Below are 15,623 nucleotides of genomic sequence, written 5' to 3'. Positions count from 1 at the left end.
ATGTTCACGTCTAGCCTAGATCTTTGAAAAGAAGTAATGAGGCTATGCACGAGTGTCTACATGTGGGTATACATGCATGGGTGTTGGAACCCATGGAGGTCAGATGGCGGTCATATATTCTGGAACTCAAGTTACAGGCAGTTTTGAGCAACCCTGTATAGGTATTGGAAACTGACTAAAGAATAGTATGCACTCTTAACTGCTGAACCATCTCTTCAGCTCTGTAACCCAGATCTCTTACTTCAAATTCAATGTAGAAGTGATGTACCTATGGAATTTCCACTTGACCACCCTATAGGAATCTGTGTTTCAGAATGCCCCAAAATCATTTCATTCATGCTACAAAACTTTTTCCTATTCTTCTCTTAGCAAGTTTACCACCAACTTTTTGTAAAATCAATCAATCAATAAAAACATGACAAATATCCACTTCTTTCTTCTTCCTTCCATATTTATTCAGTGACCAAGCCACATTAATATTGTTTGTTTGTATTGCTCCTGATCCCATCTTTATTCTCGTTTTATAACTTTGGCCTTGAACTTTTATAGCTTGAATTTCTGAAGTCACACGTGGCTCTTTTTCCCATCGTATGTCCTGTTTTGCATGCATAGTCTAAATCAACAGTCCGGAGATCTTCCAGAAGTGCAACAGTAAACACACCATTCTCTTGTTTAAACATCCTTCAATGACTGTCCACTGCCTTTCTAATAAAATCCAACATGTTCTTCCTTTCTGGGCCTTTGGCTCCCAGCTTCCCAGGCTGGACTGCTTAGAGGAGACGGACTGCAGCAATAGTTGAATCACTAGCTATTTAATGCTTGGCTTCATTTTGCTGAGGCTGCCAATTAGTGATTTGGAGGTGAACTCTTACATGATCTGCTGTAAAAAGAGGTCTGTCTCAAACAGCCCTTAAAGAACCTAGTCTTATTGTTACTAAAACTCTATACTGACTAGAACCTGTGACCCACAGTGATGTGCATGTGTATCCTGTGGCCATCTTGTGATTCAGGAAGGTATGCTTTGGCTATTTATAATCTAGTCTAAAAGGAGACAGTGATTATATTTTAAGTGTAATATTTCAGATGGAGATGAGGGTTATTTTTGCTTCCATTCTTCTGTGCCTTATTGTTCTTCAGAGAGAAGTAAGTAGATTTTCTTGGTTGTACTGAAGGTTATAGAATGGTGTATGAGTGCCTACCCTGTTTTGATTTGGGGAGAGGAAAATAACAGCAGCGAGGTGTGATCAGACTAGCAGAGAAAATCTTTACTTCTGGTGACTCACAAATTACCCTGTCTGCTCACCACTTCAAATAGAGGAATGGAATGTGGAATGGAAAGAAAATTAGAGTGGACATACTCAGGCACAAAATTTCTACTCATAAAGATAAAAAGGGATCAATAAAGAGAGACAGAAATATCAAAGATCCACATGAGAGAAATGTAAATAAAGTAATGCAGACAGATTAGATGCAGAGTTTTTTTTCTTGTGAAAAATCCATATTTTTCTTCCATGTTAGTAATTTATCTGTTCAGCTGATAAATAAAATAAGGTTTAAACAGGGTCAGTGACGAGATAGTTACCAAAGGCAAACTCATTCCCTCTACCTGTTGTTCTTGCCTGTGGCCTGAAAGAAATTATGATAGTCAGGGGAAGAAAGACCAAAATTATGCATCTTACACAAGAATGTCCTCCACCAGCGTGTGAAGGGCACTGGGATTGCGGATCAGTTTGTCAAGGAAGCCGACGATGTCAGTAAATTTTGGCCGGTGGTTTCTTTCTTTCTGCCAGCAATGAAGCATGAGCTGATGCAGAGATGGTGGGCAGCCCATCGGAGCTGGAAGTCTGTAGCCTTCTTCAATGGACAAAATAACCTAAATGCAAACATACACAAAGCACTCTCTTACTTTTGGTGACAAGAGGTGTGTTCAGCAATAGCATCTTTATATGCAAGCAGTGAAAACCAAAATACCAGTAAGCATGAAAACTACTTAAGATGCCACGCAGGGCCCAAGCAAGGCTAAATATCTCAGTTCTGAACAGGAAGTGCTCATATCTCAATAGCATCTGTTACCCCTTCTGGGAAGAAGATGTGCTGTAAGCATGCGCTGCTGATGTAGACATAGTTAAGCTACAGCTTCACAGTCTCAAAAAAGAGCTTCTGTGTGCATTTGCTGGACTATCTAAAACCCTAACAACATGATATAGAGACATTCAGGGCAAACTGTATGTGACAGACAGACTTGTTTCTTCAATCAGTTTTCATCCTACTTACAATAAGGTCAGTGTATTTTTTTTAAGTCCTTATTCTCTCTTTGTTGTTTAGTTTGGATCTCCTCATTGACTTTGGTTTTCCCTTCATTCTGATACTAACCTGGCAATGAATTAGTTTTGCCATAAGCCCTAAGGTAGTTCAAAGGATGAAACGCTAACAGCGGTGAGCATCAAGGCCTAAAAACACAGGGGCATTCATCTGAGTGTTGTATAGGTTGTCCTTTGGTGAGAGAGCGGCTCTCTCTGTTGGACATGGTGGTGACTAGATGTGTGTGGCCACTGTGTAGCTAGCAGTGCTGAGGGATCGAAATTTTGACCTGGGTTAATTTTAATTCACTTAATTTATTTTAAACTCCCATTTCCTGCCCAGCTCTAGATAAAGGGATCCGCATAAGAATTAAGAATGACAAGGGAACGACTTTAAGCAGATAGAATCTACTTAAAGGCTATGTCACGTAGGCCATTTACTTGTTTAAGGTATTATCTGCCAGCTCCTACTGTGAGGAATTTCCTTGAGATGGAATAAAATCAATTCTGAATTCATATAGATTATCTTTTGAAGAACAGATCAAAGCTAGTCATTTGAGCCTTCATTCTTACATCATCTATGGGGGAATATTTTTTTAACCAATTTAAAAGCAGAGAAGCAGAGGATCAAACATATTTAAAACAGATATCAATCAAATCCACTCCCTAACAACAACCAAAATATTAATCTCAATGTTAACCTTGCTTTGTTAAGAGTTCTGTTGCAGAACCATCTACATGTATTCTATGAAGTTTTTTCTATGCTGACATCTCATTTTAATTTCTTCTTAAATTGACACATTTGACAGAATAAAATATTCTAAATATATGTCAGATGCAATTTGTAAAACAGAAGCATTAATATCTCTTCAGGATCCTCTTAATTGCTAACTTTCAACTCTTTCAGTATCAGAGAATTTCTTATGATATTTTTGTGACTGTAATACTTTGTGGGTATGCATCCAATGTCGGGTGCATGGGTATGAGGAAGCCAGACACTGACTTCAGCTATCTTCTTCTGTCATTGATTACCTTATGATTTTGAGGCGGGTTCTCTCACTGAATCTGGAGCTTGGCCAGACTAGCTTGCTACTGAGTTCCTGCCACCCCAGGGCTGGGGTTGTGAGTATGTTCTGTCACACTCAACTTCATACATGAGGTTGGGGCTACAAACTCAGGTCCACATGCTTGAGCAGCATGCATTTTACTCATGGATATTTTTCCCAGTCCCAGAATACTTTAATCCTTATGGATATTAATGTTTACTATCATTTTATGTTACATTTTGAATATGATTGTTTTTCCTTCCTTCCTTCCTTCCTTCCTTCCTTCCTTCCTTCCTTCCTTCCTTCCTTCCTTCCTTTCTTTTCGACTGTGTTTGGTACCAAGTGGTCTTGAGATTAAGTCACTTTGTTGCATGTTTTAGTGAAGTACAAATGGATAAAAATGCTTGAAATCAATCAAAACTACTGTGAATAGTTTCTGGAAGTAATTATAAGAATAGGACAGAATGATTTAGAGAACAATTTTGAGGTTGTGCCCTGGGAGTTTGAGAGCCAATTTGCCATAGTTATGTTAGGATAAGTGCACAAAATAAGACATTGACAAGTGAGGTCACATTGGGAGGAAAAGGTTGCCTTTATTGAACACTTTCTATGTGCTTGGTCCTTATACTTTTTTTGTTTACTGCCTAAAATTACCCAGTACAATGATTACTATTATCACTACTTTTTAACAGCATAAAAAGAGAGGCAGGGAGACGTGCCTAGATTCACATGTTATTATGCGGCAGAATTAGGACCTGTATTTAATCCTCGTGACTTCCAGATGTCTTCTCTTCTATTCTTTAGATACTGGTTTTGATTTTCATGATAGAATATTTTCCTCTTAAATTTTATACCATGAAACAAACATTAATACTGTTATCCTTTGTCATTATACATGTTAATCTGACTTCAATGTTTTTATCTGGGCCCTAAACTTAGTATTCTCAGTAAATTAAATTACTTTGCAGTCTATAAAATGTGATCTTTAACTGAGTTATTATTTCTGAATGTTTCTGATTTTTTTTGTTTATTTGTTTTGATTTTTCTGAGACAGGGTTTCTCTGTGTAACAGCTCTAGCTATCCTGGAGCTAACTTTGTAGACCAGGCTGGCCTCAAACTCACAGAGATCACGTACCTCTGCCTCCCAAGTGCTGGGATTAAAGGCATACAGCACTACTGCCCAGTTATGTTTCTGAGTCTTATGCATACCACTACTATTGCATCTATTATTTTTATTTTATTTATTTTTCTATTGCTGTTTCTCAAGCTATGTATACACAAATGCAGAAATTACACCTCTGAATTTTTCATTTTTTTCATTTTGAATAGTGTCAGACTTATTAGTAAATGCTAATGATCTAAACAGAAATTATTAAAACACTTTTGATTTGTGTTGATAGAGGAACATAATTTTGTAAAATCTGAAATATTTAGCTATTTCAAATAGACTCTGAGGAAAGCATGATAGCATTTGAAGTCCTGAAGAATGCAAGAGTAATTTACAAAAATATCATCAACTGACACTACCCCAAATCTTTTTGTTTGCTTAGATCATTCAAGTGACAGGGGACTTTCTCTTCCTTAAAAAATAACTTCATTATATTCATTGTTTCACTGTGATCATCCTCTTGCCCCTCGAGAGACCTATATTTTCCCAAGACTTTTCTAGACAACCCATGGAAATGGTTAACAATAAAAACTCAGACAGACCACTTGACATCTATCAGGCAGGGAACTCCCTCACTGTTGATGCTTTTTCTCTAAGAGAAAAGAAGGTGGTGTTGCTGTATGGAAATTTTGCCTTGATGTGTCCAGCAGAGTGTCAGTTCCTACACAGCTGTCTCTGGGGCAATCCGAGGATGGGAGTCCCATAATTCTCCTTCTTGCTGACTTCTTGGTCATTTAAGTTTCCTCTGTTTTTTAACACATCATCTTACGAAATTTATTTTTAAATCCTGGCACAAGACAGTGGTCTAACCCAAAAGGAATCCATCTTGTAGAGCAACAGCAATGACAGCACAGCAATGGTGATGGCAAAAAAACACCCAGCTAATTGTTGAGAGCTCTTGAGTCCCGTTATCACCATTTTGTATCTAAGACACCTAATCACAGAAAAGAGTAGACTCATGTGAAGTTGCTCACACATCTGAAAACTCTAACTTCAAAAGTAGCCTGAAACTAGGCACACAAAAGTATATTCCTAGTGGATATTTAATAATTTTTACCCAAACAGATACATATTAATCACTTAAAGTGTACTCTTTGTAATTCTAGTATAAAAGGTGACACAGCATGACATGTATCTGTGATTCCGAAGTGTATAATCTAGCAAAGGGGACAAAGACCTGCAAGTATGACAGGTATCATCTAAAACAGGAGTCTGGTGAGCACTAGTGGAACCTAGCCCAGCCTTAGGATGCCTGCTCAGGGGAGGTGAACATACAGGGTGTGTGGAAGTTTGCAAGGGCAAATGGGGGCTCATAGGAATTGCTACTTGTAGTAGATTTGTGTGGATGGAAAAGTCTTGAAAAAATCTAAAACTTCATAAGAGATAAAACATTTATCTCTTACATTATTAGTCCTTTTGTATATTATAAACTTAAACTTTCATTCTCAACTAATTATGATATTTTAACTGATGCATATTTATTGTACATATTGGTATTGGGTTTCATGAGGTCAAGAGCATATTAATGTATTTAACGTACTTTGAGAATATTACTCACATGATCCCTACCCTTCTTGTCTGCCCCATACCCTCTCATTACCACCTTTTACTCTCCCTAGACAGTTTAACTTCTACTTTCAAGTCATGTATGCATATGTGAATTTATACATACATACACACACATATGTGTATATGCATATGTAAATCTGGAATCCACAAATAAGAGGCAACATGCCATATCTAACTTTCTGAGGCTAACTAATTTGATTAAGATAGTTATCTTCAGTCATATCCATTTTCCTGAAATGGAGATCACCTCTTTCTTTATGGTTGAAAAATATACCACATTTTCTTTATACACTCACCTGTTGACGGATACCTTAGTTTGGTTCCACACCTTATCTACTGTAAATAGTGATGCAACAAATACTGACACATGCAAATTTAGACTTTCAATAAAGAAGAAAGCACTTTTAGCAAGTGAATGATATTAGATCTTTGCTTTTAGAACAGTTCACTGTGGAAAGTCTAAAGTAGATTGGCAGTGGATGTGAGAGATAATAGTAACTCCTAAGTTTGGGGCTTGGTGAAGGACCCAGGAAGAAAGGTAATTTGTTGGGATCTTTAGTGACAATGAATCTGGTGGGTTTGTATATGTGTATTTGTGTTATATGTGTATGAACTTGTTCATGTATGTGTATATGTGTGCGCGCATGCTTAGGGAGGCCAGGTCAATGTCATTATCTTCCTAAATTGATCTCTACCTTATTTTGTGAGACATGGTCTCTCACTGAGCCTGGCACTCACCAGTTCAGTGAGACTTGCTGACAAACTATTTCATGAGGTCTTCCTGTCTTGGCTTCCCCAGGACTAGGTGACAGATGTGTGTTGCCACATTTGACTTTCTACCTAAGTGCTGGAGTTCTGAATTCGGGCCTTCATGTTTATATGGAAAGTACTTTACTGACTGAGCCACCTCCCTGGCTCATTTGTCCAGTTTTCATCAGTTCTTGGGTTATTTAACACACACACACACACACACACACACACACACAACATTTGAGAACTTATTCTTTGCCAAGTTATAAGCTGGGAACACAGTTTACCTCATTTAAAGATACATATGTACATTATACATATTGTAGGTAAGAAAACTGAAGGTAAACAAATTGGTAGGTAAGTCAGTATCACATCAAAAATAGACTATGTCATCATCTCCCCAGCCTCTGATTCACAGAAGTAGAGGACATATTTTCTTCTGCGACTTGAGCCATTTCCCCAACTTATTTGCCAAGTTTAGCCTGAGTCCTCTTTGTTGTGCTCTTCTGTGTGATCCCAGCTGTTATGGTACTTGTCTTCCAATGGCTTCCATGTCTGGAGCCCTCGGGCAATTTTCTCCCTAGATCTCAATATTTATTACTTCTGTTGTACATCACTTCATCTTAGATCTCAGACTTCACCTCTGATCTGTTCAGTCTAGCCCTCTGCTTTGGTCATTAAGAAACAGCTGGAGTCTCTCAGCTGGTTGAAATGAACTCCTTAACATCTGCTAATGTCTTCCTAGCACTGCTAAGCATGGAGCCTTGTCAAGTCAAGCAACGGAGCTGCAATTTTCAGCTCGGTGACTTCTGAAAACGGTCTTTTAGGGGTAGCTTCAGGGACAGCCATTTTAAACTCTGTGCTGTCCTGGCCAGGTGAGGGGCCAGGCCAGCTCTGCGCAGCTCTTGGACATCCACATGGCCAGACCAGGGACAACCGAATGACCTTTGGTGGTATCATGGGTCTAGGACATTGACCTTGACCACTCTTGCTGCATGGCGACAGACCCAGAAAGGCCCTCAGTGGCAGCATGGTACCAGACATCACCAAGGCCTCAGGTGGCTTCGCAGGCTTCTCATCAGTCAGGCTGTTCCTGTCCACCCTCACATCTCCAGAGCTGCCTCTCTTCACAGTGCTCAAGCTGTTCTGCTTTTCTTTCTTTCCCACTTTTCATAATGGTGCACCATCAGTAGTAGCAGGAGATGGGGCTCTCCACTTTATAGGTACTGCAAGTGGTACTGAGTAGACTCAGCAGGCTGCAGTTATGTACTTAAAAGTAGAGAACAATAAAAGAAGAGAAATCCAGGACTTTGAGAGGGAGCGAGGTATGTGTGGGAGACATGGGAAGAGCTGGAGTGAGAAAAGGGAACAGAGGGAAATGATGTAATTATTTTTTAATAAGGAAAAGAAAAGGAAAGTCACTTCTGGGAACAGAAGTAACTGGTGCCTTTTCTGTACTTTACATCAGCTTCTAACAGTGACAATAAAGAAACATTGAAGACCTTGACATCCGCAAACAGGGGCTCTGTTACTGATAAAGAAATAAGAACCCAGGTGTGCCTGCAAGTGGACGTTTGGCACCAGAAGCTACATATGCAGACCATTTGAAGCTGAAGGAACTTTGCCAACTACCTCAATTTAGGGCTCTCTTGCATTTAGTAGAAACTAAATGTCACCATAAGGAAACTAGACTGCAGACTGGGATGGAGGATATGCCTTGTAAACAAAAACTAGGAAGATTTGGGCAACAACACAAATTTTTTATTTGCCAGCTTCCTTACTGTGGTTTACTCCATCTTTAGAACTATCCAGTCTAGGTTCCAAACTAATTCATTTGAAATGATTTTCTTAAAGAGGGCAAGTTCTCAAATCCCAGATCTCCCTTGTGGGGAAAAATAAACTTTTCTTCTTCGGAACCTCATTTTGAATTCAGAAACATATTGGGCAACTTTTAATACTCCAGTTCCTTGGCCCACAACAACTATTTAAAGTCTGTGAAAAAGTGGCTGCGCACAGGCGGAAAGGAAACTTTAAAGTGAAGTCTGTGTAAATGACCCCAGGGAACAAAAGTAGAAACTCTGACAGCCAAAAATGGCAAAAATATTTCTTTTGAGTGGAAATCAAAGTTGTAGATGATTTTGCACGTGTGTGTGTGTGTGTGTTTAAAAACACCGTAAATGCTGTGGGCTATCTACTTTTCTGATCATGTAGTTAGAAAAGGAAAACCGTCTTTTTTTTTCTTAAAACTTCCATGGTTGTGGTAACGAGTTACTGGTTTCTTCTACTTACTTTACTGGCTGAATTGTTTAGCAATGGTGAGTTGCTGAGTTTTTTTTTTTTTTTTTTTGTATTCCCTATTATTCTTGTTTCTGAAGCAGGCATCCATCCTGCAGGTACAATTAGTGTTCATTTTGTTAAAATGGTGTCTATCAACCAAATGCCCGTGCACCAAGAGTGTGAATTACCGAAAAGCTGAGAAGACGAAGACCATTTTGAAAATTGCTTCAGTAGAATACATATTCAAATCAAGGCAAAAATCCCCTCTGCAAAATGGAAGGTTGAAATAATAGGAATGGGTTTTTAGCAATTTACTGTATCTTACACAGGTCATTACACAGGGACCATTACATAACACAGTCGAGTTTGGAAAATCTAATCAGAGAAAAAAAATTGAAATGGACTGGACTGTTTGAGTCATAAAACCACACTGCATGTCTCGGAAAGTGAATTCTGGCCATCCTCCAGTCTTGGCTGTGGTGCTGACCCCTAGCTGAGAAGGGATATAGAATTAGGAGGGCAATCAGGAAATACAGGAAACATACTTCTTTCTTCAATTTCTGAAAGATGTTTTCAACCACACCACTTCCAAAAATAAAAACCGGGAAGATGCATCCCATGTCACCCCATCTAGTGAGCATCAGAAAGTAACGTATAGGGAGACTCATTATTATTACACAAAAGCTTTTCAAAAGTGAGGAGGAAAAAGCCAACCACTGCGGTAGCATTACGCTTCCTTGTGGCCTCAAGTGATGTTTCCTTGTTCCCTGATGTCTTTCCTTAGAGGAAAACAGATGAGTTTAGTGGCAAAGCCTAACTGATAGCTCACCCAGGAGGCTTCTGCTGCTCTGCTTCAAGGCTTTCTTTCTTCTCAGTCTGGCAGTCCGATCATTAGTGCTACTGAGGCTGCTTCTCATGTAAACGAAGCTGGCCTTTTCCCCACCTACTGACTCTGTGGGTTTGGTTATTTCCTGCTCTTCATATTTTGATCCGCTCCCCCCAATCCCCTGAAGCTCATTACCTGGTACAAGCATTGGCGTGAAGAAGCGCCGTGCCCTTGGTGCCATCTTTGGAGCTTACTCGCCCACAACGGATTCTCATTATGTAGTAAATTACAATGATTTTGGACTTGGATCAAAATAACATACATTACCTTGACCTGCCTTACGGAAATGAAAGATAAACTCCACATGCTTTAAAGCAGCAAGGCATCCCCTACCTTCAATCTACCTGAGAAATGTTTCAGGCGATGGGATAGTTCTGTCATTCGTGAAGATTTGACTAAATTGTTTGTAAGGAATGTAGCAACAAGAGAGAACATTTCATAAAATTTTAACATCGAGGTCCAAAAAGCCTCAAGGAGGCTTTCCATTTCTCAACAGTGATAGGTCAGCCTGCATCCTCCTGCAAGCAGGGAGGAATGCAAACACTTCTGTGTAATGGGGTAGCATGCATAATTAACGATGCTTTGGCCTCATTAGGTAGAGCTGTTGTAGAATGTGGACTCCTTGGAATCCTGAATGTCTACTTTACAGATTAGCAACAAAAGCGGGCACTTTGAATTAAGCAGGGACATGAAATTCAATTTCATGGCTCCCCAATAACCTGGATTGATCACTGATCCTTTCTAAGCTCCTCTTCTCTTATTTAGAAATGGGGACAATAATGGCATCCACCCAAGAGAATTACCTTGAAGTTTCAATGAGCTAATCATCTAAAATGCTTGTTTTCTGTTCGCCTTCTCTTCAGCACTCTGATATCTATTTCTAACTAAGAAATTTTGTTGCTTTAAACACAAGGTACATATTGATAGGTAAAGGTTCAGTCTTCACATGTTTTAAATTATTGTTTGTTTTACATATTTATCCTGTTATTACAATGTTCTTCTTCATGTCTTTGTGGTTTAATATCTTAATGAACTAATAAAGTTCGATACTTAAAATACATAAAAAAATCTGTGTCTAGCAAAAATAGGTGATTTCTATCAAATCCGTAAAATCCAAGCTTTTACTACTCATGATAAATTTATATGTACCAGGTGGTATATATGAGTTATCTTTTGTTTCTTCAATGTCTGTACCTGGTTATTTTGAACTCCAGGAAATGGTATACCAGAAAGCTTAAACCACTTGTCCAAGTAAGTGTTCAGTTAGCCATGGACCTTGGATTATAACTCCAAACTTCCTAGCTATTTTATAAGTAGCTCTTAACTGGAAGTAATTTTGTCCCCCACCTCTGACAAGGCACTAACCATAGACTTTTTTGTTGTTGTTATTTCAGTAGGGGATTGCTACTGCAATCTAGTATGTAGAGGCTTGTATTGTTAGTAAGCAGCAACTCCAGTGTTCAGAACAGACCCCCACCACAAGTACTGATGCTCTTGATGTCGATAGACCCTGAAGGTCTACTAGTCTTTTCAATTTGTCCTGTTATTAGATTAGAATACCACTTCTACCCTGGCTACAAGGGAATTATCTCTAAGCATTGTAGCTGATTATGATTGATTGAGTGCCTTACTCAATGGACTGCAGCTAGTTTCAGGGGAGCTTTGCAAGTGATCAGATCCTGTATAAGACTAGCTTTCTGAGGATCCATCAAGTTAAAACATATCTCAGATCTCTCTTGCCTCAAGCCAAAAAGTCACTTTCTCAGTATCATCATTTATAATCAACATTTTAACCTGTAACATCACACATTAGGTATGTGGCTAGTCACTGCCTCACTCACTACACTTGACACTGGAGCACATTTGGACATACAAGAGTAAGACCTGTTAGGGGAGTCCATGTTCACCTAAGCTAGAAGCAAAAGTGATGTGGGAATCCCCTCTGTGTACTGTGATTATCATTAATGAATATAGAAACTGCTTTGGACCTATAGCAAAACAGAACTTAGGTAGACAGGGAAACGAGGCTGAATGCTGGGAGAAAGGAGGCAGAGTCAGAGAGACGACATGGAACCTTCAGGATCAGACATGCAGAAACTTTGCTGGTAAATCACTGCTACATGGCATTACACAGATTAATAGAAATGGGTTAAATGAAGATGGAAATGTTAGCCAATAAGAACTAGAACCAATGGGACAAGCAGTGTTTTAAACAATACAGTTTCTGTGTGATTATTTTGGGTCTAAGCTAGCCGGGCGTCTGGAAACCAAGTGGCCTTCCTTACAACACAAAAGTGCCATTTAGTTAACTAGGACTGTAGGCATCAGTTTGGAAGGAGTAACATGGCCAGTACCATCTCTGTTACTTCATCATGGAGAATGAGAAAAGGTCAGTCATGATTGACAGTGCCATTTTCTTGTCTTTTTCAGTGGCCAGAGCTAGAGTACCTTGGTTCCTGATCACATGGTCATGGGGATTGATAAGTCCATACACTTAGAGTTATATAGCTCAAGATTGGATGCATCACATCCTAAAATTATGGGGTACGAGGCTTCTTGAGACCTATTACCCATTTTGCCTCCATGATCTTCCCCAAGGCATGATACTCCAGCAATCTTGTGCCACTGTTGTATTGGGCATTTTCCTTTCTGTGATAGTCATTGTGAACTGTGCCTTATCCATGGGCCTAGAGAATAAATGCAGGTTAATTGTGAAAAAAAATCACAAAAACCCTATTAGCATTTGGTGTCTCACAAGAGCGAGACTACAAGAAAGTTGCTCTTGACAAATATCTCAAAAGGATAAACAGAAATGAAACTAAACAAGGTAACAGAAGAACCTCATACATCTTCTAGCGGCACAACTACTATCAACTTGGAATCCTCCTCTCATTCCATGTGACTACAGGAAAATTTGCAATCATAGTGCTCCATCACCTTGGGATGGAGAAGGCTGGCATGGCTAACCACTGTACTCACTTCCCTGAGGGGGCTTTAGGTCAGGGTTGAACAGAGGCCCTACAGAGCTAGCCAGAGTCCACTAACATTGGATTGCCTTCAGAATTTGAGAAAGATTTCATTATACTACTCCTTCTAGGCTGGAATCCTGAGCTCCAGAGTACAAGACAGCAAGGAATGTAGTAATTTAAGAGAAAGTCTAGAAACTCAGGCCAACACTAAAGCCCTTTATGCGCAGATCCAATGTGCTATGTGACCTGCTGTTTTATAATTAAAAAAAAAACCTTTTGTTCCAGTTAGCTCATGTCAGGTTTCTTTCATTAATAATCAGAAAGCACAGTTTGCATGCTTTCTGGGTATATTTTAAATAACGATATTGTAGTCATAAATGTTTTATTACATTTAAAAAGTACAGCATATGCCCTTGGTCATTCTCATTGGTCTGGGTGTAAGACTTGTATCAGGACTTCATCTTTACATCAAAGCAATGGATTCCCCAAGTGGGAAATATGTCCTGTCCATTCTTTTGTGTTTATGGGATATAGTGAGAATTCTGTCCACGTGCATAGTAGGTAGTGATCAGTCAGCACCGTCTCTGCAGCTACTTGTCATTTCTTGGCTCTGGGTATCTTCAAAGCGCTTTTATCTAGTTCTTCACAAAATATCTAGTCAAGCCAGGCATGATGGCACACATTTTTGGTCTCATCTCTTGGAAGGCAGAGGCATGCGGATCTCTGAGTTTGATGCCAGCCTGGTCTACAGAGCTAGTTCAAGAACAGCTACAGGACTACACAGAGAAACTCTGTCTCAAAAAACAAAACCAAACCAAACAAACCCTTCAAACCCAAAGTACATAATCACTAGTTTTCTAGGTGTGTACATAGCCCTTGTGTCTCTGACCTGCATGTGTTTGGGTGCTCAGAACTTGCTGCTTGATGTTCTCGCATGTACCGTTTAGCTCTCCTTCCTAGAGTCTAGCTAAGTATCACTCCGCTCATTAGCACTACGTGATCACCTTTTGCTTTCTTGTGTGGGGGAGAGTTCGTCATCTGTCTTTATGCTTCTTGTTTATTTCATTTAACACAGTGGAGGATTGATTTTCCTTTTCCTTGTCCTTGGCCCACATACGCACCTGGTCCGGTGATTGACACATGTTTAATAAGTGCTTGCTGAATGGCTCAGCATCTGGCACCAGCTATTATATTTTGTTATTTTTTTATGGGATAGTTCTGTGCATTCTGCCTTTTTTTCTCATTTCCCTTCCCTAATGTACAATTCCACTGACCTTTGGGAAACTCATTATATTATTCACTAACACAGATTCTGCAGACTCAGAATTGTTCATTGTAATAAAATACACCATAGTCTGCAGAATAGAAAAACTATTTCTTAAAAACTGTCTGAAATTTCCTAAGCTCATTAACAATCATAAAACATTGTAACGTTCAATTTGAACTGTGCCCACAGCTTTGTAAAACTCACCAAAATGCAGTAAAGGCATATAGAATATTGAAACAGAACAACATAGTTGGACTTTTATTCCCTGTCTCATCACATTTTTTAGAAAGTATCTAGGTTGGAAATGGTCAAATGTAAAATTATATCTTGACCCAATGAATGAGGACTGCAGGACAAGCAGGGAATGGACAGTGCTTGCACAGAGTAGTCAGGAAATTTTGACTAAGCTAATTCTGCTTCTAAATGGAAATTCTGGTTATGGGATCCATCACAGATTTGATATCTTTCAAAATGTTTTGCTAAACAGAATTCTAGCTCCCATTCCTGTAGCAGCAGAAGGTATTCATGAAACACATAAAAGATTTTAGCTCACTCTGTTGTCACCTAGTAATGTGTTGATCTGAAGGCTTCAAGATTCAACTCCCCAACTCTAGCCCGACTCTTCCCTTCCCTGTTCTCAGATTCTTCCTTGAGTATTCTTTGGTCACCCACAGGACAGTGCAACCACAGTGACTGAGACCCCAGTTTGGTTTTGTGGGGAGAAAAGTTTATCCTGATGCTAAGAACAAAGACAAATGGGCTCCGTGTCAGCAGGTGATTCCTGACTGTAGATTTTTCTCCTGTTCCAGATAGAATCCAGGCAGCCAAATGAGGCTTAATAGACAAAATCACCCTCTAAATGGTCATCTTGGAGGCTGATCATCAAGATCTATGGCCAGAACTGCTGGGTGAACTGTTGGGTATGATCCAGGCAGGGAGAGGCTGACAACAGGGTCTGGACTACTCTAGGCAACGATTAAGAACAATTTACCTGGTTGTCTGAGCTGAAATGGCACATTTGGGCCGTTCTCCACAGAAGCTGTTCTCAGCAATCTGTCTTGTGGGCTGGCATCCCCACTTGTACCTGATCTGCCCTATGAAAGTTCTGTCCATGCTTTGGCACCTCTGCAGAGAGGGAGAGTCCTACGCTAGAAAAGGAAGAGCATGGATCTTTCTTTGCTGGAATAAGTGCCCTCAGTGTCTCTGCAGAGATAAAATCACAGCCTCTTGCTATTAGAAGGCACATCAAACAAGAACCCAACACGTTTCTTTCTCATATTATTTAGTCGCGAACCTGAGTGAGGCACTTTCAAAGCTTAAGTAGTCTGCATAATTGAGTCACAGTCCACATCATCATGGTTGTGCTTCCGAAGCCTGTGACTGCAATGTG

The 15,623-nt window shown here is 39.6% G+C and overlaps 1 protein-coding gene across 2 annotated transcripts in view; it reads right to left on the bottom strand.

The window, feature by feature from the left end:
- Epha6 (EPH receptor A6) overlaps nucleotides 1-15,623 on the bottom strand; it is a 917,499-nt gene that overhangs the window by 24,280 nt on the left and 877,596 nt on the right. For both annotated transcript variants that reach the window (XM_048422770.3, XM_085685660.2), the window contains one exon: nucleotides 1,680-1,873. In XM_048422770.3, the coding sequence (XP_048278727.3) occupies nucleotides 1,680-1,873 (194 nt within the window). The remainder of the gene's footprint in view (nucleotides 1-1,679; nucleotides 1,874-15,623) is intronic.

Source organism: Myodes glareolus, chromosome 2 (genome assembly GCF_982192425.1).
Source record: "Myodes glareolus chromosome 2, mMyoGla1.1, whole genome shotgun sequence".
Taxonomy (NCBI): Eukaryota; Metazoa; Chordata; class Mammalia; order Rodentia; family Cricetidae; genus Myodes; species Myodes glareolus.
This window is presented reverse-complemented; position numbering and strand designations above follow the sequence as displayed.